At 42.4% G+C, this 26,669-nt stretch overlaps 1 protein-coding gene across 6 annotated transcripts in view; it reads left to right on the plus strand.

The window, feature by feature from the left end:
- Positions 1 to 26,669, plus strand: part of plppr5b (phospholipid phosphatase related 5b) — a 156,269-nt gene that overhangs the window by 126,575 nt on the left and 3,025 nt on the right. For 4 of the 6 annotated variants that reach the window (XM_070986378.1, XM_070986379.1, XM_070986381.1 and 1 more), the window contains 2 exons: positions 10,863 to 11,039; positions 20,424 to 20,558. In XM_070986378.1, the coding sequence (XP_070842479.1) occupies positions 10,863 to 11,039; positions 20,424 to 20,558 (312 nt within the window). Of the gene's footprint in view, positions 1 to 10,862; positions 11,040 to 20,423; positions 22,215 to 26,669 lie in introns of those variants that run through there. The other 2 variants (XM_070986377.1, XM_070986380.1) reach the window with 2 other exon arrangements.

Here is a 26,669-nt window from a genome sequence, read left to right on the forward strand (position 1 = left end):
GCTGGAGAAATGAGGCGTTAAAGTAGCACAAAGAACATGTTTATATTCCAGCAGTCTATTTAATGGTACAACTTGGTACAATGGTACAAGTTTCTTGTTTGGTTGTTCTCACTTTCTGTTCATGTGGGTGTCCCAGTTTTACCAGGGGAATACTTTTGGTCCAGTTTTTCTAGTGGACAGGGGGCGACTGAATTGAATTTGTCCGGCAGTATAAGACTGAAGTTGTCAGTGAACTTGTTAAGACAGCAGGGCTAATCGATGGTGGTTATAGCAGACACAAATTTCTCAGCAAGTCTATGAATGGCAGTAGGGTCAATCTGATGGGTTTCAGATTGGCTAGTTACAATGCCAAGACAGTGTAACCTTAAAAGTAAAGAAGTAGTGATTTGAAAGTACAAGCAGATGTGCTAAGATGGCTAGTTCTGAGAAAGAGGGACCATGTTTATTTGGGCAGTATTTTTAAAATATGATGTTCATCAAACGTGTCGGTTTGATTAATTATTCTCTTCTGTCCACTCTTAGGAATGCTGTCCTGATGTCAGGTAACACCAGGTAACCAGGGCAACAACAGCATGCATCGTCTTCTTTTAACAAGTCTATAGCCAAGTGTCGCCTAGAGCTATGCATTTTTAATTATGTTACTCTCAACAAACATGTAGCTGTGATGAGCAACATGATGTCATAGAGTTTGTTCAGGTTACCTTTTATAGTGGTGTCCCCACAGGCAAACTGTAACTGAACAGAATTTTAAGAATAGCTTCATAACCAAATAATGAAAAACAACATGCAAAAAACTAGAACACATTTTTGATTTTACTTTTATTTTATTTATGGTACTATGGTAGCATTTACCTGCAGATGGTTATTGTGTGTTATATGTTGTTGTGGTGCAGATTCTTACAGTGCAGTATGTAAGTATCGAAAACATGATTGATTTCACTTCACTTCTTAACCAAGTTCAGAATCATGAATTTACAATGCACAGGACAGGTTGCACTTCACTGGGATCTGCACTCTGCCCATTCATTCATGAACAGAGAACAGAGCCCATATGAGAAAGTATATTTGCGTCAAACAGCAGAAACAGAAGAAAAGCACAAGAACAAAGAGCCAAGAGCTAAGGCCTTGCAGAAGTTGTCTCAGGGGACTGCTTAAGGAAACTGATTCCTTCCAGCAAGATATGCTCATGAATAACTATTATCATATTTTGTGCTGTCTTAATGTCTAATTCTCACATGAAGTTATGATTGTACCTACATTTCTCCTTGTTTTGGTACCCTGCCAGTAGAAAAACGTGATATTTATGTCTTGAATAACGAAAAGAAATGAAGAATAAATGAATGTCAGTGAAAGAAAAGGAAACATTTGATCTGGCCTTGGAGAAGATTGCACACTCTAATGAAAAATACAATTAGGCCCTTAGAGGCTGTCTGCTGCCTCCACACAACAGATTAGTGATTATCGCCAAACATAGGCATGGTTCCTCTGGTCTACATTTCTCTCTCTCTCTCTCTGCTTCCTTTCTCCATCTTCTCCAAGTTTGATACCATGGCACTAAAATGAGGCCGTATTGGATATTAACATACACATATCGCATGGTACAGGAAGCAGCTCCAATGTGGAGGGTAACTGCTAAATCTACTACATCCACTTGTGTTGAAAAGCCCTCTTACTAGAAGGATCTTGAGTACACTTTGTGTCTGGTGAACAATCAGTCCAGTCATGCTGACTCATAGGTCTACACCAGTCTGACAAAACACAATTATTCATATAAAAATGACTTACGCTGTAAATAATTGTTTGTAATTATTCTATGGTGCATCTGTTCCACCTGCAGAGCTACAGGCTGTTTTGTGGCATTTCAACAGCCAGACAGAGCTGCAGCTCTGGCTAAAAGTACCAAAGGCTCATCTCGTCCATCCTCCACAATGTTACACAATTGGTCAAAGGTCTTAAAAGGTCGGAACATGAGTGCATTTGACATTCCCTGGTTGTATGATGTCACTATTAAATGTAGTCATGCTGGGGATTGCAAACAAAAAAGGAAAAAAAAAAGAGTTATTTGAAATTTCAAACACAAAAGAGATTTGGGACCGATTTCTCCTGTTATTGAGGGTGTGATGGAATAACGAGGAAGCACAGCAGCACAGACAGACTGAGCCTAGCTCAAGTCTTATTTTTCAATTCAACCATAAAAAATACCCCTGAATGACATTTTTTTTCTCTCAAGAATAATAATAATAAATAATGATTTTTACCATAACAGCATACCTGAGTGCAATGAAACATCTCATCATTTTAATTCAAATAGTATGCATATGGCAGAACAATGTGGTGATTAAAAACAACGTAAGTGTCCTCTATGTTAGCCTCTGGGTGCAATACATTGTCCATATAGTGGCAACATCCACAGCATTTTGACTAATCATAGCAGGAAAAGTACAGGTGGAAATAATAACATGAGCAGTTTTTGTCATTGTTAGCAATAGTTTTATTTTTTATGATACAACATATCTGAAAAATATGAATGAACAGACACATCATGCATCTCCAGCATCAAACTATTCAAAGTAGGAAAGCATTTCTGAACAGTTTTAGCCCAAATACACTGAATGCTGTCAAGTATTTCCTGACTGTCTATAGCAATGTTTAAATGGAACTGAATTCATATATATTTACATGAACCGTTTAATCTTGGACAAATCTGAAGATGACTTGACTGAAATAACAAACTTATCGAATGACATTGATGTAAAGATAAATAATCAAGTCTTTTTACAGTGTGCTATCTCGTCAGAGTAGTGAGCAGGCCTTATGATAATGATTTATTATTTACTGCAGTTCATCTGAAGCCCATATGGTTAGGAGAGCAGAGGGGAAGAGGAAGAGGAGGAGAGGAGGCTGATGCTGGAGGCTCTAACTCTCCTCTTGACTCTCTCTGTTAAATGTTCTTTATTAGTAGAGACGTAGTCAGATGGATGGTGGGTGCACACATGGATGGATTATGGAACATGCCTACTAGGCACAAGCCCAGGGGCCCAAGCAGCAAGAGTAGGGATTTCCATATCGCATTTTGTAGCTTGTGGACCTTTAAAATTGAGTTTGATTTCTTGTGCACATAAAAATATTAACCAAATTCAGTATGTGCGATAATAATAGTAATAATAATAATTATTATTATTAATTCCATCTCACTTTTCCACTGTTTCAACAATCACCACCTCTGGTTTGGTTGAAATAAATCCACCAAAGTTGATGGAAATCCTTGTGACTGATGCCCGACCTTCCTCTAGCTCCTCTCCAGCTTCATGCCTCATGTGTCTTTGTGGTCCTGATTGGAGCCTCTGTAAATTACCTCAGCACTGTCATCAAACTGGCCTCCGTCAGTTTTGGAGGCTGTGTTTGGTCCTGATCCAGCTGTGGTCACTGGGATGCTGCTGAGTCTGTTGTCTGTGCTGAAAATACCAAAAGTCAGCTAAGAGGGCCAGTCAGCTATCTAGCTAACAGTATAATGAGCAGCAGTTAGCTGTCACTCTGGGGATATGCTGCCCCCATTTGTTCAGAGTGACTTTGGACAGCTGGCCATATCTTACATATGGCACATATGGCAAAGACTAAGCTTAAGTTTTTCACAAAATGTATTTCCTGTTGAACAATAGTAGAATTATGGAGTATTTAAATTTTTAGGACACATGGTTTCTCTGCTGTTGTCTCTTCTTTCCCCTCTTTTGCCCTTCTCTTTGTCCAATAACTCTCTCCTTGTCGCAGGAGTTTTAAATTATTTTCTATCCCTATTTCTCAGGTTTTTTCCTCTGTGGTCTTCACAAGTTTTCAAAATATTTTTTTGTGCTGGCCGAGTGATCAGAGGTTTAGTTAGGGGGTTTCTGGGAGGAATGGCGTCCTATGAGACGCCACCCCCGTCTATCTGGCAGGGGGGTACGGATAGTCCCGCCGGATGGTAATGTTACGGTAGAGAAGGTTCTGCTGGCTGTCGGTGAGCAGGTAGGTTATGCTTAACTATCATTTGCATGAGGAATAAATTAAGCAGTGGTTGTGTTCTTGAAACACGAGTTTCATGTTTATCGTCTGATAGAGAGCAGCGTGTTTATCAGGAACAGTTCTGTGCAGGTCTTCCCGTCGTCAGTTCCCTCCATGTGGATCGCCGTTCATACCAAATGAGTTGTTGGAGAACGAGCTCTGTAAGTTTGGAAAATTTGCCAGTGGTTTTAAAACAGTGAGTTTAGGATGTAAGGATCCCAAACTGAAGCACATGCAGTCTCTGAGGCAGCAGGTATTTATGTTCCTAGACTCACCTACACAAACACTAGAGGTGTTTTTCAGAAGTACGGTGATGGCTCTTACACGGCGTACACCAGCTCCAGACACAAATGCTTTGCATGTCCTGGCTGGTGCGGCTGGTGCTGCACCCCGTACTGCTGAGGCTGTGAGTGCGGCGGCATTGCAGCCATGGAGGGCTGGTGCCACTGGTTCAAAGACTGAGAACAGGCCTGTTGAAAGGGAGGAGTGGAGCCAGCCTGAGCAGCTCACAGTCTGCAGGCACTGAGGTGAATCACAGTCTACAGGAAACTTTGAGGAAGCAGCTTCCACAGGGTCTGTAGGCAGAGATCCCACTGTGATTAGTAATGAAGGGCAGGCTGTGCTTAGTAGCCAGCCATCTTGTGAAAGACATTGGGCTCTATTTTTGACTCCGCCGCCGGCGTGGCGCAGGCTGCGCACCCCGCGCAGTGGCATTTTCGTGCAGCGCAGGCAGGCGCACGGCGCACTTGGTATTTTTGTTCATCCTGGCAAATTCTAGCATCCCTACAGTCTTTCAGGGGGACACCCCCTGGATGGGTGGCTGCTAGGTGATAATGGCTATCCGCTGAAAACGTGGTTGATGACGCCATATATCACACCCTCAACAAGACGGCAGTGGTTTTCATCACGTCATTTCATTCCAAATACAAATGTTATCATAGTAATGCTTAACGTTATCTACAAAGATGGAGTACATCATTGCTTTGAGGAGGATGAGGAGGAGGAGGAGGAGGCCGAGGATTTACTATCTAAGGACCTCATATTTAGTGACGTCAGTCTCCTCCTGGGAGAAGTTTGGGCGTCGGACACTTTCCTGCGTGGGCTCAGTCATCCTGGAAACTTGCCATGCGCCTCGCCAGCTGCGTTTTTAAAGGTGAGGCGAGGAGTTGGTGTGATTGGTGACGATTTGACTCGGCTGTGTCAAACCCACTCCACAAAAATACGAAACACGAAAACAGAGCCCAAGGAGTATGGCTGACTGCATCTGTTGGTGAAACATCTAAAAGGAAAGTAGATCTCTATTGTTTCGAGGAAATAAATGGATGACACATTCAAGAAGTCTGTTACAGTGAATGACTACTTTGCTGACACTGATAAGTTCATCACATTCGTTGACACACTGAAAAGGTGGGTCGGTTTTGACCTCTTGGGTGAAAAGAAACACTTCTGACTTAAAAAACGCAGTACAACTCTGAGAAAAGCAGCAGAAGGTCAAACTGCTAAAAAAGAGTAAAGGTGTTTTCCTCTCTTTACTGTTTTCTGCTTGTTTCAGCTTGTCTCTATCTCTTTGACCTCTCTATGCAGAGCATAAAAATAGGGTCTTTGAGCATTAATGGTGGGAGGGATAGGCATAAAAGAGATTTAATTACTGAAATCATTACTCAAAAAAGGATTGATATATTGTTTTTGTAAGAGACACATACTATAACAGATTGGGGTTTATGCTGGGAAAGCTCATATGCTCTAAGCCATGGCAAGAACTTTAGGGCAGGTGTAGCTATTCTGTTGAGAGCAACTGCAAATGCCACTGTTTTATCTTCCGCTGAAGTAGTGAAGGGCCAGCTGCTGATTGTCACGGCAGAAATAGAGAGCTCTTCGTACTGCTTTGTTAACATATATGCCCCAAACCAAGGAGCAGAAAGGGTAGATTTCTTTACACTGCTAAAAAATGAGCTCAGGAATTACCATCGGGATCAGTTGGTGGGGATTTCAAATGCACTGTAGACTTCACTATGGACAGGACAAGTGAGGGACCCCACTCACAGTCATCTCAGAGCCTTAACAGTATCCTCACCCACCTGGATCTGTTAGACACATGGAAGGTCAAACATCAAAAATCCAGACAATACACATGGGTGAGGGTCAGTAATAACAGGATGAGTGCAGCGCGACTAGACAGGATCTACATTTCCCAAAGTCTCCGCTCCAGATAAGTTCACAGTCCCTTTGGGTTCACTGACCACCACTTGGTTAGTATAGACTTGATCATTTTGCTGGGTGATAGGGTTAAGTCCTATTGGTATTTTAACAATAACTCCTGTAAGACAGTACTTTCTGTGAGAGCTTGGAGTGCTTTTGGCATCAGTGGAAAATCAGAAAAGCACACCTGACCAAATGGACTCAGTTCGATTGGGGAGCTGAAAGTCGCAACATTGTTGCATTTATAACAAGTTTCGGTTCTGCTTTCACACTGTGATTTCTAAAGCGCACCGAACTTTCTGAGCAGCATCATGTGGTTGAAAGGGGCACTCATCGATTGGACAAAGTAGGAGGGGAAATCCCTCCCTCCCAGCCCGGAAAATGACAGAGAACGCAACTGTTCTTATAATGCTATCGTAGCTTGTCAGGGATTGATTCTGTTATTTTTCTAACTTTGACGATCTAACATGTGACAACATATGAGCGTTTAAGGACTGTGACTGTTGGTAGTTGTGATTTGATTTGATTTTGTTTAAATATGCCAAATTGTGAATTTACGGGTTATTGTTGTTCAGACAATTGAGCTAAGCTAGCTAGCAACTGCTAATGTCAGCGGTCACTTGTTGCCATCGCAACAGTAAACATTCACGTAAGGACAAATGAGCTGTAAATAGAGATGCAGAATCAAGCTATATTATAAATACAGATGAGATACATTGTATTTTAGCACAGAATAGATTTTAATTTGATTTTAGTAAACCTATAACTGCGTGTGCACTGCGTACAGCGTCACTACGTACATTTGGTCCTGTGTTTGGTCCGGTGAGCTTTCACACTGCATACGAACTGAACCAGGGTTCACCTGCAAGCGAACCGAGACCCACGTTTTCAGGTGGACCAGAGTTCGCTTGTTTGGTCCACACCAGAGTTCGGATGAGCTTTCACACCTGCCCAAACGAAGTGGACTATCCGAGGAAACGATCTCTGGTCTGTTTAAAGCGGACCAAACAGCTCTGGTGTGAAAGCGACCTTAGTTCTTTGAAACTGTGGAGGGAGGTTTGTAAGACAAAAACTTGTGTGTTTTGCCAGCAGTTCACCTCTCATTCCATTGCTAAGATCAAAGCAGCAGTTCAGGAACTTGAATCCAGCATTAGGAATATTAAAGAGGGGTTACACAGAGACTCTGATCCCACTGCAGGTCACCTGCTGCGGGAGAAGAGCTTGGAGTTGAGCTACTTCCTGTGGGAGAGAATGAAGGGAACTCTTGTCAGGTCTCGCTTCCTCCAGCTGAAAGACATGGATGCCCCGAGCTCTTTCTTCTTCAGTCTGGAGAGATTGGTGGCACAGAGGAAGCACATGACCTGCCTTAAGCTTCCAGGAGGCAGAGTGACCACCAACCCAGGCAAGATGAGGAGCCATGCAGTGGATTGCTATGCTCAGCTCTTTGGGGCAGAACCATGCAGCATGGAGGGTCACAAGGAGCTTCCTCAGCTCAGCCTGGAAGAGAAAGCTGCTCTGCGGTTTATGGGGGAGTTATGCTCTGTGGGGGAGGATGGAGAGCTCGCTGTAAGTTTCTGGTCAATGAAACAGTTTTCTGTGTTTAAGTTGACAGGTTTTGTTGTTTTTTAAGGTCACCTTGAATGGTTCAATAAAGGGACACTGAAAACCAAACCTCTCTGTGTTTGTCACCCTTTTCTTCACCTCATCTCACTTATTTGTTATGTCTTTCCCCTTCTGGGTATCATCCTCTTGCTCTACTTTCTTTTTTCTTTTCTGCCATTGCTCCTGTTTTCTTTCAATAACTCTCCATCTGCTTCATTCTCCTTATTTTTTCGCCCCCTGCTCTTTTTTTTCCATCCTGTAGTTCTAGTGGCAGATCTGCCAGCAATTCTCTAAATACAGAGGAGAAAATAGAAAGATGCCCTGAGGAGAGTCTTAACATACCAGCTCATATTTACACACAGACAGAGCTGTCTAGTGGCATTTCACCACAGAGATTTTAATAAAACATTAGGAGCACAGGAAGGAAATTTTAGAATATTTTTGAAAGTCAAACTAAAATAATGTTTTTTTTTTAAGCATTTTCCTGCCAGGAGAACATTTTAAGTGTGGAAAAAGTTTATATCCTCATAAACATCTTGAGACATGCAGTATGAGTTCAGTTTCCTGGCATCATATGACAGTTTGTACTTTCTGCAGTCATTTACATACTGACACCTCTTCTGTGAGCAAAACATTCCACATTTTTCCATCAGCTGTCGAACCAGTAAGCACTATTTCAACATGAATTTTAACACACAAAGTTTAACTGTATACACTAGTCACCCGAGAGGCACGTGAGACCTGATGTGTCAGATATACAGTAGTGGAAGGTAGAGAATGATGATGACTTGCAGGATGCATCATATTCATATAACTTCATTGTAACACACAAATATGTCAAACACAGAAAAGCAAACAGTAATTGTATTTGTCATTATCGTTATTAATAGTTTAACTTAGGCTACTGAACAAAGTTCAGACTTTATATGTGGGAATTATTAGATTTTGTTTGGCCACATGAGGCCAGCAGGACAAGCTGAAAACACAGCAGGGCATCTCAGGACTGTGCAGAACACACAAGTGAAAGAAAGCCTATGAACACACTACAAGTCTTTGTGCTCAATTCAGATGTATTGCTCAGATCAATTTGTGTGTGTGTGTGTGTGTGTGTGTGTGTGTGTGTGTGTGTGTGTGTGTGTGTGTGTGTGTGTGTGTGTGTGTGTGTGTTCACAGTATTATTTTAAATTTGGCCAATATCAGATTCCAGTGTGAACTGGTCCTAAACTGTCTTGCATGTGCAAAAGAATAATAGTGTAGTGTATAAGTTGATGTCAGCAAATCAGCAAATTTGTGAGCAGATGACAATGAGGATGAGGAGAAAGAGAACCAAATTTTTGAATTCAAGCTTCTTCTTTTTTTTTTTGGAGCGACATTAGAGGGAAGATTTATTGATAAAACACTTTGTGGAAAACAGATTTCTCTTGGCGAACTTTCAATGAGGAACAGCAACTCTAGTTGTGTTGCTGGCACAAGGGGGCTCCACGAAAGATCTGAGATGACTCTTAAATAATGAGTCTTTTTATTAAGAGATGTCTGCTCACAGACTCTTGTCATGTCTGTCTAGTCTCTGTATTATTTTGAGCACATTTCATGTCTTGTCCTTCCTGTTTTATTTTGTTATCATTAATCTTGTGTTTCTGTTTTAGGTTCACTTCCTGCACGCCCTTCCCCTGTCTCATCACACCTGCTTCCTGATTGTTCTCCCCACCTCTTTCCCATCTCCCCTGATTACCTCTTGTATTTTACCCTGTGTGTCTCACAGTCTCGTCGCCAGGTCGTTGCACTTCACAGTCCTCGTTCCAGCGTTTATTATCATAGTCTGTTTCGTACACGACCTTGTTTTTTGCCTTATACCTTGCCTTTGCCTCTTGCTCCTGGATGACTCTGCCTGTTGTTTCGATCTCCTGTGTACCGACCTCTGACTGGAAATAAACTCGTCTCTTGCCTGAACCCTATCCGAGGCGTGCATTTGTGTCCACCCGTTTCTGTGTCTTGAGTTCATGACAACTCTAGTTGTGGCCAATAACTTGAATCTGTTGCATTCTGTTAAAGTTGTTACACAGCTTCCCATGTTTGTTTCTGTAAGTCAGTAAGAAGAGAACAAAAACATTTTACAGATTTATTCCGTATGATCAATATGAATTTAATGTTATTAATATTTTATGAATGATGATATAGATTTACTGAGATTTGTAGCCTAATGCCCATTTGAAGCGTGATATATGGATGTTTGGTGTAGCAGGAGGTGTTATGTTGCTGCAGTTTGCCATTATGGCCAAATAAAATGCACTGTATAATTCATGTGCTTTGCCACTCACATGCCTGTTTAAGTGATGAACTGCACTACTTGTGGTGGCTTTTAGGGATGTTACAGACATTTTACACTCTTGCCACAATTATGTGGCCTGTGCTACAAAACTTTCAACCTCTGCAGCGCCAGTGCTATGTGCCAAAAATGTTAACATACAGCACTGCATCTAACATATCACATATTCATATATCCAGCAGACACAGACAATATTACCGTTCTTTTTGTACTGTGTGTCTCTCCACTTGATGCACAGGGAGAGTATTCCCTCTCTTTTAGGTCTGGTTCTCTGCTGCAACTGGAAATTAGCTTGATGAGAGCATAGAGAGTTTGCAGGAAAACCAAAACAGTGATCTTAAAACTTCAGTCTGATGGATTTAGTAGCATGTAGCTGTGAGGTTGCAGACTGAGGAAGAGGACCTGCTCTGTCTGTAGCTGTAATAGCTCATTCTAAGATAACGAAAACACAACTATTCTTATATTCAGGTAATTATAATCCAGTGAAAACTATGACAATTATATTAAATTTCCACCAGTATATCCCCCTAAATCTTGCAAACTGGACCTTTAAAAAGGCTAAATAGCTCTGCAGAGTTTTGGGGAACTGCAGAGATTATTGACAATTCTCTGTCCTGCGTTTTCCATTGAACTAGTGATTGTACAAGACATTCAAAAGTTCAGGTGATCTAATCCTTGCATCTTTCTTCCTTGGCAGATGTATGTGACCTACACGGTGCAGGCAAAAGGTACTCGTTTGGCCAAGCCAGTGCTGTCTCTTGGGCTCATGTGTCTGGCTTTTCTCACCGGTCTGAACCGTGTGGCTGAATACCGGAACCACTGGTCAGATGTCATCGCGGGCTTTATCATTGGCACGGCCATCGCCACTTTCCTGGTGAGATGTACACCCAAGAAAGCCATATGTGGCACTGTATGTCTGTGTGGAACAGAGGTATTGTGGACTGTGGAGTGTGTGAGAAGAGACATGGTGACAGTATTTCCAGCTGTTGGGATGATGTTACAGTTTTTCACTTGCATGTACAGTACTACATAAACTGTGCCCACATGTGGACACATGTAAATTCTCAGTTGGTGGCCAGGGACTTATTGTTCTTCATATCCCTTCCTTTTCTGCTAGGCTTTTCACATAAAAATCACAATTTTTATTTTCTATGCTTCTAACTTTATTAGTTGTTAATAAGGTAATATTGGTGGAACAGACAGTGCTATAGAATTACTGTATAATGCTTAAATTAAAAAAAAAAGAAAGTGAAATACAGTATACATTGTTATGTGTATTTGCTTCTAATGTGTACTTTTTACTGTGTTGTAATGAAATGAGAAGCAGTTGTTGAAAAAGCAGTGAATTTGCTTTGAATAACTGAGTTGTTTTTCTGAGTTGACATGAATTTTACATACCAAATCACAACACGGGATTAAAATCAATTATAAGCCTTGTCCACAGTTCTGCCCCCAAGATGTGATTGGATAACTGATTGTTTCTTTTACTTTGACATGGATGATGTGTCTTTACCTCAAAAATGAAAACTTATCCTCCTGAAAACCACCGGCAGTGCTTTGCTTTTAGCATCAGTAAACAGTGTTAGCCATCATCACATGCTTTAGTCACACACTGCAGTAATGTGATTATTTTTTTCAGTAACAAATGGTGTAAGAGATGACAGTTTTAGTACTAATCCCAGTAAAGGTCTGTTACTTTGATCATTGGGGGTTAGCCTGTTCGCTGTTTTACCAGGAGTCACGGTTAATATCATATGCAGCTCTTTAAACTAAATACTTATGTTTACAATGACAGTGCCAGCATGCACTAATTAATGCTTACCATGTTCACCATCTTAATTTAGCATGCTAACCTTTGCTAACTAGCACCAAATACAAAGTAGCTGAGGCTGATGGGAATGCCACTGGTTTTGCAGGTATTTGGACATAAAATTCAAAGTTAAGGGCAAATGAAAAAAAAGAACTGATGATGATGCTAGATGGAAGGAACCTAATGTCCTTGCAACCCATCCAATAGTTGAATTACAAAAGTAATTGGTGACTGAAAACAGTGTTTCTGAGAGAAAGCAAGAGCAGCAGAATGGGAAGTGTGACAGGATGTACTGATGCACACCAATTGAATCTGTGTAAATGTAAATCATACTGAATACTTAAACCACATGGCAAATGTGGACTATTACAGGTCAGGTAGTCCAGCCCTCATAAATGTGGCGATTGGCCCTCATTTGTTCATACTGACCACACCCATGTCCTGTGGCATTGTAAGCATGACTATTATTTTAGGCCATCATTTGAGTATCAGCTTTGATTTTGAGTATTCAGAATAATAATCCTATTTTGAAAAAAACAAAACAAAAAAACTTAGGCATAAGTCAAAGATGAAGAAAGATCCAGTGGCACCAGAGAGTTGACATGCACAGCATCCAGCGAGGTCACAGAGTTTGTACTCTGCACAGCACAGTGATGTACCAATTACTGTGGTGGCTACCTGGCTACACATGTTTTTCTATACATAGCATGTGTTCCTTCATGAAAACTATGCATGCAAACTTTTCTTCCCCTTACAGCTGTGCTGCACACTGTCATGAAATACATAGTAATGATGAGTGTGCTTCAGATACAGCATTTTTCCAAGCAGCAGCTGAATGAAAGCAGCAACAGATGATCATCTCACCCATTTTCCCCCTTTCTCATCCTCTTTCTTCCTCCTGTGTTCGACAGAGAAAGACCAGTGAATTCTTCATTGGAGATACAGATGGTCTGTGACAAGGCCTCACTCAGCCTTTTCACACAGAGCTCCATTAATACTGGCCTTGGTCAAAAACATCCACAGTGCCATTAGTGATGGATTGTAATATCAGAGCAACTGTCCTGCTCCTCACCTCTCCTCTCCTTCTATCATCTCCAGTCCTCCTCTCCTCTCCTCTCCTCTCCTCTCCTCTCCTCTCCTCTCCTCTCCTCTCCTCTCCTCTCCTCTGCCCCCCCTCCTCTCCTCTGCCCCCCTCTCCTCTCCTCTCTCTCCTCTCCTCTCCTCTCCTCTCCTCTCCTCGTCCTCTCCAGTTTTCTCCTCAAACAAATAGCTCTCATTATCACACAGAACAGTGAATCAGAGAGCAGCCCACTCCCAGCATTGTAGTGATGTTATTTTATATATGCAAATTATCTCCACAAGAGACAGCTGATATATTGGGAGCAGCATATATCGGGGATAAGAATGCCGTTTTCGGCAAGTCGTAAATAGAGCCTTCTAATTAAAAAAAGAAAAAGAAAACAGGTGCTTAGTCAGATTAACATACAAACTAACATTTTGGAAGATACCAGGAAACTGAAGCTATAAATACACCTTATGTATCAATATCAACATCAATTCCACATTGTCCTGTTTGATTAAAAAACATTTTGGATTGTTGATTGTTAATGCAGGCTTGCCATCAGCTGTTGAACTGTCATCAGTTGCTGTTAAGTGTTTCTCTGTTATATCTAAATGCCAGTAACCTCCTGACTACCAGTAGCTCAGATTTGTCCTACTACATTTGTAAACCTGAATATCTCCCACCCACTGCATACTACTGAATTAACTCCTTTTGCTATCTACAGAGAACATTTAGGGCTTTTCAATGATACCAAATGTGAAGGGGTGGGGCTTTGGTACCTTTCTCTTTCTCATGAAGGAAAATGGTGTCCATCAGTGCAAGCGCATTTTATGGGAAGAGGAAAAGTAAGTGCAAAATATGTTTTATTCAGTTCAATTCAATTCAGTTCAATTCAATTCAATTCAATTCAATTCAATTCAATATTCCTTTATTCGTCCCTCGAGGGGAAATTCCGAATTTCATAGCAGCATCAATAACAGAATAGAATATTAAAATACAAAGTGCATGCAGTTAACACAAAGTATATACAAAAGGGTGTACCGGGAATAGTATTTACAAACCTAAAATATTGCACAGTTAACAGAGAAATATTGCACAGATTTCAGGCTTTTATGTACTGAAATATTGCACAGATTATTGCCCAGGTTATTGCACAGATTGTTTCCCAAAAAATTGTTCAGTTCAGTTATTGCACAGAATGTCATGCAGATTATTGTACCTCCTACTTGGAGCAGTTTCTGTTGTAAAGTCTGATGGCTGCAGGAAGGAAAGACCTGCGATACCGCTCCTTCACACACTTTAGATGTAGCATCCTGTCACTGATGGAGCTCCTCGGTACAGTGAGTGTGTGTTGGAGGGGGTGGGAGTCGTTGTCTGTCATGGAGGACAGCTTGGCTGTCATCCTCCTCTCCCCCACCTCCTCCACCTGTTCCAGAGGGCATCCCAGGACAGAGCTGGCCTTCCTGATGAGTTTGTCCAGCCTCTTCCTGTCAGCTGCTGTGATGCTGCTCCCCCAGCAGACCACACCATAGAACAAGGCAGAGGCCACAACAGAGTCATAGAAGGTCTTCAGGAGTGCCCCCCGCACCCCAAAAGACCTCAGCCTCCTGAGCAGGTAGAGTCTGCTCTGTCCTTTTTTATAAAGTGCAGTGGTGTTATGAGTCCAGTCCAGTTTGTTGTTCAGATGAACACCCAGGTACTTATAAGATGTCACCATCTCGATGTCCAATCCCTGGATGTTCACTGGTGATGGGGGAGAGTGCGGGCGGCGGCGGAAGTCCACAACCAGCTCCTTGGTTTTATCCGCATTAATCAGCAGGTGGTTCTGCTGACACCAGTCCACAAAATCCTGAATAAGTCCTCTGTATGACCTATCGTCCCCATCTGTGATGAGGCCGACAATGGCAGAGTCATCAGAGAACTTCTGCAGGTGGCAGGTGGGTGACAGGTGGGAAAAGTCAGCCGTATAGAGGGTGAAGAGGAATGGTGCCAGCACCGTTCCCTGGGGGGCCCCCACATTGCAGAGGACAGTCCCTGACACACAGTCCCGTGTCCTTACATACTGTGGGCGGTTGGAAAGGTAGTCCACTATCCAGCATGTGAGGTGTTGGTCCACTCCTGAAAGCTCCAGCTTGTTTCTCAGGATGGCTGGCCTGATGGTGTTGAAAGCACTGCTGAGGTCCAGGAAAAGGATCCGAACAGAGCTCCCAGGTGACTCCAGGTGAGATAGGGCTCGATGGAGGAGGAAGATGAGGGCATCGTCCTCCTCCGATGCCAGGCTGGTACGCGAACTGCAGCGGGTCCATGGACGAGCTCACCAGGGGGTGCAGGTGGGCAAGGACCAGCCGCTCCAAGGCCTTCATGAGGTGTGATGTTAGTGCCACCGGCCTGTAGCAGCTAGGGTCCTTGGGATGTGGGGTCTTTGGCACAGGTACCACGCAGGACGTCTTCCAGAGTCGCGGCACCCTTCCCAGCCTCAGACTCAGGTTGACCAAATGTCCAATGATCCCACTCAGCTGATCAGAGCAGGATCTGAGGAGTCTGGGACTGAGGCCGTCCGGTCCTGCAGCCTTCCTGGTCTTTAACCTCCTCAGCTGATTTCTCACCTGGAGAGGTGTGAGAAACAAGTTGGAGCAGGGGGGCTCAGTGTCTTGTGAAGTGGATGGGGGGCTGGGAGGAACAGTGGGGGGTGGCGTTGGAGGTGGTGAGCCGAATACTGTGGGGGGGGGGGGGGGGGGGACTTGGGCAGAGTGCTGGCAGAACAAAGGAGGGCTGCTGCAGGGCTGGTGCAGCTGGGGGAGGGGCAGATGCTTCCTCAAACCTGCAGAAGTAGCTGTTCAGCTCATCTGCCCACTTTGAAACCCCGGCTGCCTGAGAGTTTGGCTTCTGGTGGCCTGAAATGGTTTTCAGGCCTCTCCAGACTCCCCTGGTGTTGTTCTCCTGCAGCTGTTCCTCCATTCTCCTCCTGTATCTGTCCTTCCCCTTCCTGATTTTCCTTCTGAGCTTCCTCTGAACAGTTTTCACCTTCTCTTTGTTAACTTAAAGGCCCTCTTCTTCTCCTTTAGAAGAGCCTTAATGTCAGGATTAATCCAGGGTTTGTTGTTAGAGTGACACTGTACAGTCCTGGTGGGTACAGTGATCTCCACACAAAAGTTTATGTAGTCCGTGATGCTGTCTGTCAAACTGTCAATGTCGTCCTCATGAGAGTCACAGAATATATCCACACGGTTGTCTTGAAGCAGTCCTTCAGAGCCTCTTCAGCCTCCTCAGACCACCTCTTCACTCTGTGGGACACAGCTGGTTGCCTGTTGACAAGGGGCTTGTAGACAGGCAGGAGATGAACCAGGTTGTGATCAGCTCTTCCCAGAGGAGGGAGGGGGTGATGATTCGTATGCCTCCTTGGTGTTGGCATAGAATAAGTCTAGTGTTTTATTGTCTCTGGTGGCACATGTGACATATTGGATGAATTTTGGCAGAGTGGAGGACAGAGAGCATGATTAAAATCCCCAGAGATCAGTAAGAGGGCCTGTGGTTTCTGAGTCTGCAGCCTGCTGATCACGGTGTTGATGACGTCACAGGCTGCGTCGGCAGTAGCAGAGGGGGGAATATACACAGCCACCACTATGGCGTGTGAGAACTCCCGCGGCAGATAATATGGCCTCAGACTAACAGCCAACAGTTCAATGTCCAGGCAGCAGTGCTGCTCTTTGATAGTGATGTGCCTGGAGTTACACCATCTATCGTTCACAAACACTGCCAGCCCTCCTCCTTTCCTCTTACCGCTCTTCTCTGTCCGGTCCGCTCGAACGAGTGAAAATCCATCCAGCGCCACAGTCGCGTCCGTGTGCTGCGTTCCCAGCCAAGTCTCTGTGAACAGTAGCAAACTGCACTGCCAGTAGTCCTGTTCACCTCGGGTCAGCGCTGCCAGCTCGTCCATCTTGTTGGGGAGAGATCTTACGTTCCCCATGATGATGGACGGGAGAGTCGGTCTGTAAGCTCTCCTCCTGTCGCGACGTTTAATCCCTGCGCGGCACCCCTGCATCCTCCTCCTTAACTCACGGGGGACATCAGGTCGCTCCTCCGGCGGCTCAGCTGTGTTACGCAGGGCCAGCAGCTGATCCCTACTGTAAACAATGGGAGCCACTGTCTCTCACGGACCCGGAGACGGAGACGCAGAGAAAGTGTACGGGTTGTAAAAAGTGATTACGAAGTAGCGCCAGAGTCACCGTGTTTTATGTCTCTGATGCGCCAGATTTTAACAAACACGTAGATTAAAAAGAATAAAAGAAGACGCACAAGAAAGCAGAAAAAGATAAGAAAATCTCTTAAAGTCTAGCGAGCTGCTGTAAAAGGCTGCCGCTCGTACGGCGCCGGAAGTTCTAAAATTTCTTGAGCAAATTTAGGCTTGAAATGGCTTGAAAAGTTTTCAGTATTCTAATTACCTTACAAAGATTGGGGATTTTTTTAAAGAATTGTGATTGGACGATATTTTTTTTTCCTGGTAGTCAGGAGGTTATGTTTGGTCCACACAGGTCTAAATAGGGAATAATGCTCTACCTGGGTGTCTCTTTTTATCTGCAATTGACAGACATGAGTCTGATAAGTGTGACAGAAGGTGACTTCATGATTTGTGAAGTGTTGAACCGTACAGGACTGTTAGAGGACAAACGCTGATTTTTCACCTTAACATTTTCAAGAAAAGGAGGTTTGTGTGTGAATCCCAGCAGAACTTGATATAATTGCAGTTTAGTTAAGAAAATTGCGGAAGCTCTGCAACTCAGAAATACTCCAAAACTTTACAGTGGAATTTCTCTACAGAAAACATTACAAACTAACTAACTAACTTTTTTTTATTTTGGGGCTCCAAATAAAGACATTTTTATTTTTTTTTTATATTGTTTGGCCTCTGTTTACAAAATATAAAAATATCTGCTAACTTTCACGTCATATATGCAGAAACATGCAGACCATAGTAAATGCTTGGTTGATCACGTATTGCATATCAATTTTTGCTCATGTATAATATGTTGTAACCATTGCTATCCATGTCAAGAGGTGACGTACCTTTGTTTATTAGCATTAACCCTGATAATAAGTCAGGTAAAGTGATATTTTTGTGGTTTCACAGAATGTCCTGGTGCAGCAGCAAGTCCAGAACAGAATGACTTTGCAATGAAAAGCATACTTGGATAGCAACATCAATCTTCACTGGGATGCTAATCTCAGCCATCACCCAGAGTCTATACCAAAGAGAAGTGAATCCCATACTTTATGTAGTTGAAACTCTAACAATTAAATTAAACCCAATATTGATTGGGTGTGCCCCCGTGGAGCATTCCATTCCCCTGCCCCACTTGCAAGCATAGCCTCTGCAATCACAGCATCTGAGCGTCAGCGGCCCTGTCCAATCAGCAGAAGGTACATTCCATACAATGAAATGGCATCAATAAGAATAAACCCTAATCTAGCTCTGCATAACATTGCTATTGGTTGTTTTGGACATATGTTGCCAGTATTTTCTTAATTGCAAGCTACATGTCCATCTCTCACAAGTGCCAAACACCATTAACATGCATATATTTGAAATTAATCATCCTTCATGGCTCAGCTGGCCTATTTCCTTTGCTCTTTGCTGTCAGTCAAGTACTGGATACAAAGTTGTTATTTGACTGCTCTGAGCAATAAAATACATCTCTGTAGCACCCATGTTGTTCCCACATTATGATTTCAAAGCTCATGAACACACAGAATCCAGAAGAATGAGCACATGAATGCAATATGTCCAAGTTTCTAATAAGAATCTAGAAATTATTTTATATATAATTATTATTATCTTATTCCAGTGAATAAAAAACAAACAAATAAATACATTAAAAAAAATTCATTCTGAGTAAAAACATTGTTTCAGTATATGTATTTCGGCCTTCACTGAATACTTTGAAGGCCCAGGGGATTCTCCCTGGGACTACACTCAGCACTGTGCCAGAGCGCATCCTGTGACACATACCAAGGACTGAAGCTGCTGCTCTGCTATGACATTCATGCTCATGTAGACATGGTGTTACATTTATCAGGTGGCCAGAACCATAACTACAAATGAATGACAATTTTGCTGTTACGCTTTGTGCATGGTAAGTTTTTAGGACTCAAATAGGCAGACCAGAGACCGGGATAACTTAACAATAATTTATTTTCATAAACATGAGAAACAAAAGGCACACTCTTAAAAACTGGACAGAAACAAACCAAAAGTGCATTCAAAAGGAGTGGAACAAACAGAAGGGCACTGAGGAACAGGCAGCCAACAGCAGCGCAGACAGGACTGGCAGGCACTGAAACAAAGACGCACACATTATAGTGGCAAAAATCCAACATTAATCATAAACACAATCAGGACAGGTTACTCACACTGGGAAACGCACAGAGGTAGCAAGGGGAGCCTCCCTTTTATCCGGTGCTTTAATCAGGTGAATGCATGCCAGGTGCGCAGCTGACAAGGCGGAGCCAGCTGAACAGACAGACAGCGGCACCCCACCCATGCATGCCACAAAAATTTGGTTTTTGCACACATAAATGCACAATTTCTGGGACATTTGAGATGAATACTGAAAAATTAGATTAGTAATTCTCAAAGTGAGGTCTCAAAGCCCAGGCCTCTCAGGCCATAATCATTGTTGTAAATAAGTGGCCGGGGCCCCCCTAGTAGCGGGGGGTTCCGAGCAACTGCCTGGCTTGCCTGTCCGCACGCCCCACCCCTGCAGACAGACTACCAGATAACAATAGGAAAACACTGCTGGATGTTTAAATAAGCAACTATTTGCTGGCAGTTTGCCAGATTAACTTGTGTGTATACAAAAAAATCAAGTTTGCCAGTGTGTTTTATGACCCTTCATACAACATTACCAGGTTGCACTGTTCTGTAAGATACAATGGACTGAAATTGTTATTTCATTTTGAACCTCAAAGCCATGTTTTGCTCCTCATTAGAAGAGCTCAGGCAACAGCCACATCCATCATAGCTGCAGCAGTAGCCCCAGGAAAAGTCACTACACACATATGTGACCTACATACATGGGCTGCTCTCTTAATCCAACCAACCACTCAGGAAATGTATCAGTCCTTGAAATTCAGTTACACACCACACGCATCTGCGTCTGCTGCTGGGGTGTGTTGGTATCGTGTGTGTTTGTGTGTGTACATGTGTTGTGGTCATGTATTCGTCATGTGTGTGACAAAACACAAGTCCTCATAATGTAATTCATTCAACTTGGGTGAAGACTTGGGTTAAGTGTGTGTGTGTGTGTGTGTGTGTGTGTGTGTGTGTGTGTGTGTGTGTGTGTGTGTGTGTGTGTGTGTGTGTGTGTGTGTGTGTGTGTGTGTTGTAGGTGGTGTGCGTGGTCCATAACTTCAAAGGGAAGTTACTGCTGAGTGAGGAGTCACCAGCAGAGCAGCAGTCCAACACAGCCATGCTGAACATGGGCCGAATGGAGAGTCCTCTGGAGAAGTATATTGCCTCACAGGTCAGTAGAGCACAACACAATGCAGCTGCACTCAGAATACACACCGTTGTGTGTCCTGAATAAAGTCCAATCACTTTTCCATCCTAGAATACTGCATGTCTGGATGAAGGACTCATATTGTACATCAGCTTTAGACCAGTATGGTTCTTTGAATGCTCATAAGGTGGGGAATGGTAATTCTTTGTAGTTAATAGACATACTAATATTCCATTTTTCAATTTTCATGCAAAAAGTTACACTTCCTCTATATTTGTTACACATACAGATTCAGTCATTTATTGCAAATAGTGTCAGGGTTGTGCATATTGAAAGCTCTCCATTTGGACACCAGAGCCAATCTTTTTAGACAGGGTTCGTGGTTGGGGTGTCGTACTGTGCCTGAGCATACCTTTGTGTGTAATTTTAGTGGCAGCGTAATTACATACAGAGTCAATGAAAAGGGGCATTATCAACTGATGCATAGACATTATTTGTATGAGACAAGAGAAAAAATGTTCATTCAGGCTCAGGACTCAGAAATGCAGACCAGAGTCAGGATAACAAACAAAAGAAATTTCATAGTGAACAAAAGCGTACTCCCAAGGAGCAGAGGAAAAAATAACAAAAGTCACATCTGGACAGCTTGAGGCAAATGCACAACAGGTGCACAGGTGATTAGGCAGGCAAGAGCAGGGAGTGGAGAAAGCCACGCCCAGCCAAAGACAGACAGGGGAACAGACAAACAGACAAATAGCAAGTGGAAAAGTGGAAAACACTACGAACAGACACAAGGGCAGATCCTAACAAAAAAGGAGAGAGACTGGAGGGAAATAAAGAAAGAACCATAGTTTCTGAGTCAGGGGCTGAACACAAACAAAAAGTGCTCATGCCTAAACCTAACCAAATCAAACAACAACTGCAACAAGTACTAGCCAATCAGAGGCAGAGTAGGCCAGGTTATGACTTTGCCATCCTGGAAAAAAACTGTTATGCCAGCATGGTAAGTGCAACTGGGAATTCAGACTCAGCTATGAATATTTGAAGAACTTTTAATGACTAGTAAGTCCAGATTCCAATGGAAGACAAATCTCACATTTTTATGCAAACTGTGCAAACAAGTGTGAATGTCAGCAGCATCGACAATTATGCTGAAATGACACATCGGGTTGAGGCATCATTATGAACTATGAGCAGGAACTAGTTTATTTAAATCTGTGTGAACAGAATTTTGATCTAACTTTTGTGAAGTGTGAACTCTACAATTACAATTACAATTTGTCTCTCAAGGATGTTGCCCTTGGAAGAAACCCCAACTCCACCACTACAGCAAACCACTTTAGGCCTTCTCCACCCCGCTCTCAGAGAGTGTGTGTGTGCATATATATAGGGGCTCTTTAGTCGATTATAAGAGAGCGGCATAGGGGGTTTCATCAAAACAATGTATTTGAATACTACTAAATGGAAACTTAAGAACCAATTACTTTACACAGTTCGCAGGGTGAAACAGCTGCAGTATGAGCCCAACTCTTTTTAACATTCATATGAATACATTTGCAGAAAAATTGCAAAACAAATCCACAGCCCCTGGTGTGACTCAGCAGGACACAGAGATCTCCCTCCAGGGACAGCTAACAGCAGGACCTGGACGTCCTCCTCAAGTTCAGTCAAATATAGAGCAAAAATACTAAAAAAAAAAATACTCTCTGAAAAATAAATTCACATTGGGAAATATAAAAATTGACTATACAAATCATTCTAGATGTTAATGCTTCAACATAAGTTCCACTGGGCATTTTGGCGGAATGAGCTGAAAAAGACAGCAAGACAGACGTTTCATGATATTATATGATTATAGAGCCAGTGATAATAATTGTTCATAAAGTGCGGGGTCCTTAACCAGCCAAGACCTCCCGAAATGGGAAAAAGCATCCTCTTCAAGCTGTGGATGCAGAATTGAAAAAACATACTTAGAGCAGAACTTGGTCAATACCCACTAATAGTTAAAACTCAAAACCAAGTCATCACATTTTATAAAGACCTCAGATACTAATACAAGGCCCTTCAGTGGCAAGAGTTCAACAAAGGTAAAAATCCTCTCTGGCAGTTGATCCCGGAGCTCTGTCCACACCTACCAGGGCTTCAGGACCGACACTGAACAATCCAGCCCAACTAGATCATCTCAAAGCAAAAACAAAAAGGTATCAAACACTGGAACAAAACTACCAAATCACAAAGGAACTTAGAATTCCATTTCACTCTAGACAGAGAATACAGAAGCTGACCACCATGACTGACAGAAAACTACGCAAAACGTAAACAATGTGCAGACTGAGTGGACACAGTGTGGCCTGTGGTGGCCAGGCTTTCATTCATTCAGTAAATATTATTTCAATTTTAATTTAATCAACCAATAGGATGATCCTTACCAAAAAAGATGTTGCCTAGATATATGTTGAGAGAATATCTGTATTGGTCTGACCCTGGTATAAGTAGATAAGTAAGATGATATGTTTCTGAAAGTTAGCAGCGCACTGATGTCTTTATAGTTCTTGTTCTTTTCTGACTCGTATGGCCTGTTAGTCCATTTAAAGGGTACAGATAACAGTGTCTAGATTTTAATGACAAACCTACACACACACACACACACACACACACACACACACACACACACACACACACACACACACACACACACACACACACACACACACTGCTGCTGTAGGAGACAGATGATGAAGATGAAGAGTCTAGCTACATTAAGGAGCGCCTCCTGGACTTCCTGCACTGGCTGCAGGGTTTGAACTGGTTCCAGCGTCTCAGAAACAAAAGGCAACAAACTATGAAGTGGTTTAAAAGCTGATCTCTGGCAAATCTTTGGACACATTTCTACTATACCTTTCTCTTTATTCCAAATTTGAATTAGGCTGATACCACTGGCTGATATTGTTCTATAAATCTGGTCCAGGCTCTGTCCTCTCTGTCACGAGGAAAGTATAGAATACAATCAGAAATGTATAAGGTTTGTGCTCTGGCCTCTAAACCGCCAAGACTGAAGATAGAAATCAAATACACAATGATCCTCACCAGTTCTGCTGTTCTCAAATGTGTTTCGTGATGTCCAGAAATCAGTGATGCTTTATGATATTAAAGATGGCTCTGTGTGAGATACTGCAATTGAGTTGTGAATTGATATTATATGATGGAATGGGTTAAAGTGATAGATATAAAACAGCCACTACCACCAGTGTATGTGGTGACAGCAGTAATTTGCTTTGCAATGAGAACAGACTGAATGAGGTGTGTGAAATTTAGTGTTCAGCTCCAACTACAGTTCCCAAACTTTGTCTGTCATGCCCCCCTTTGGAAGCTTTCATGCCACCCCAATGACTAAATTGATTACATTTATATCAAATGGTATCTGGAAACTGTATCTTTCTATAGATGCATGTTTCTAATTAGTTCATATAGGGAAAATACATGGGAAAATATGTCTGACTGCAAATACTTTTGTACCACTTGCCAGATGGCAGCAGGGTGAACAGGCTCTGGCTGGGGTAGGATTGTCCTTGCGTTTCCTTTCGTATCCTGCGCAGGCAGTGAACCATCAATAAGGAGAATTTGCTGTAGTTGTGTTTTAAAATACAGTGATAATAGTAGGACTAAACATCGCAGGATAGACTGAAAGAGATGTGTCCTTCCTTTTCCTGGCATGGGTCCATATGCTGTCTTTAGAGGGATTTATGGCGATGTCTTACAGTGTTAGAACCACAAACATGCAGGATTAAGTACCACATGGCAGAAGATAATAAACATATATAAGAATCATTCACTGTAAGTGCCTTGAAAAGCTTTATTTTCAAAGAAATAATACCAGGCTTTTCCAAAGCTGACTTTAGATCATCCAGATCTTTATCCCACAGTGAGTGTTTACATTTTAAAATGTACAATGCTGAACATGAATAGAACACAACACAAACACTGGGAGATTGTATTGAATGTGTATGTTTATCAGGTCAAATGACTGAAAATAGCTGTGAGTGTATATTGTGGGGTCCACTTTCAGCATATAAAGAAACAACAAGCACTCGAGCTCTGATCTGGTGTGTTAACGCATACAAACAACTCTGTGGACGTGTAATCATTAATATTGTATACTTGCTTAAAGTGACAGACAGAGACATTTAAAACAAGTAACAAAACACAAATCTGCCAGTTGTATCACATGCAAAGATGTTTCTCTTGGCCTGTCAGAATAACTGTATTTGTCACTTTAACAGATGAATATTTGTATTCATCAAGTATTAGTGAGTACTTGTCCAGACAAACACTTTAACTTTTTTTTCTTTTGTCCATCATTCCTAACTTAATGTGCAACATGGTGACATCACTAAAAAGGATTCAGACAGGACAAGAAACAAAGAAGTCAGACGATCAGACAGCTTGTCAACAAAACTACACCTATGACCCAAACTGCCTGTTGTAAACATCCATCACAGTTCACAGACTACATCAGTCTGCAACAAAATGGTGGGGGGGCATGAACCACAGTGTCCCGGGCTCAAGCCTCGTTGCATGGACTGCAAAACCTCTCTCCCCTCATTCTTTGCTGTTAGAATCATAAAAAGGCCCAAAATACCTTCAGATATCTAGTTAGATATTGCAGGGACAGGAATAGTCAGTGACAGAAGGAAATCAAGGGACTTTGAATCGGGAACTTCCAGATCAGGACAGTCCTGAGACCTGCTGTAAGGCTGCAGAGAAGATGGAAGATCAAAGAGCTGTTTTCTTCATTAAATCTACATTTCTACGAGTGTGCATGTCTTCTCTAGCTGAGATGAGGGTCAGGATAAGGATTGGTTGGACATTTCAACATTTCAGGTGCTCTGACTTTGACCTTCAAATAAAGTGATTTAGATCATTATAAAACAACAACAACAACAACAACAACAAAAACCAATCCTGTGTCTTTACCGTGTCAGTCCTATTTTCAGTGATGTCACCATGTTCCCCGATCTCCGTGTTAAAAAACAGTCAAGGTATTAAATAGACTTTCCCTTGAGCAAGATTAGGTATGTTGGTCAAATGCCGGTCCTTTGGCCCACTGACTATCCATCTGTTGGGCTGGTAGCCATGTTGGTCCACAGTGACCAAAACAGTTTGTATCCAGTCAACCCAAAGAGAGGATGAGGCTGCTGTCCAAAGTATTTGGCATATGTGGTTGAAGTGCTTTTTCTCCTTTCCTTCTGAATCTGAGTGAAATCTCTGTTTTTGAATTCAATGGCAGATGTAACAGCAGCATGTTTGTATTGACTCTAGCCTACTCTGTTTTCTTTTAGCTTCCTCTAAACAAGATACACATTTAGCAGTAAAACAGAATGCACGGCTCCTATCTGATGCTTCAGTTCACAGCTTCCTGCAGAGAGCCTGCGCTCCGTTGTCTGACAAAGAGCAGAGATTCTCACACTCTCACCTCAGCTACAACAGGCTCGGCTGAAAATTGCCTGCTCTAAAAATAGCCCAGCCGAAAGATGCCTGGAAGCTAAACAAGCCGCAGTGAGCAACATGCCAGAGCAGGCAAAAAAGAAGAAAATGATTCCCACACTTTTACTTATTATTTTTCCATTTCGTGGGATGGAATGATATCACTTGTCTCTACCATATGCTGAACCTGGCTGGAAGGCACTAAAGCCATACAGTTATCACTGGCTGAATATGATATTCTGAAAGATAAATGAATGAAACAAACATTTGATCATTGTTACATCAAATGAACATATTATTTGTTGGCTTTCATTAAACATCCAAGAGGAAATCACACTTTTTTGTTTTGGATGATGAATTACCGCTTTCATTTCTTAGAAACACAACAGGAGAAAACTGCAACATGTGGGAGGTATTTCATCAATATAAATGCTAATATCTCTCCTTAGTCAAGTGAAAACTCTAAAGGATGAAAGGGAGGCAAATCATTGGCTTGACCTGACAGCCTCCACAGTTTACAGCCGTGACTTCTCATGTAATAGATGTGTCACACCTACGTCATAGTTCAAATGTAGATTCAGAATTTCTTCAAGTGGGGAAGTGTGTTGAACACTTCATGTGCTGATTCTGAGTGGTATGTCACTGTTCTGC

Source organism: Chaetodon trifascialis, chromosome 18 (genome assembly GCF_039877785.1).
Source record: "Chaetodon trifascialis isolate fChaTrf1 chromosome 18, fChaTrf1.hap1, whole genome shotgun sequence".
Classification (NCBI taxonomy): Eukaryota; Metazoa; Chordata; class Actinopteri; order Chaetodontiformes; family Chaetodontidae; genus Chaetodon; species Chaetodon trifascialis.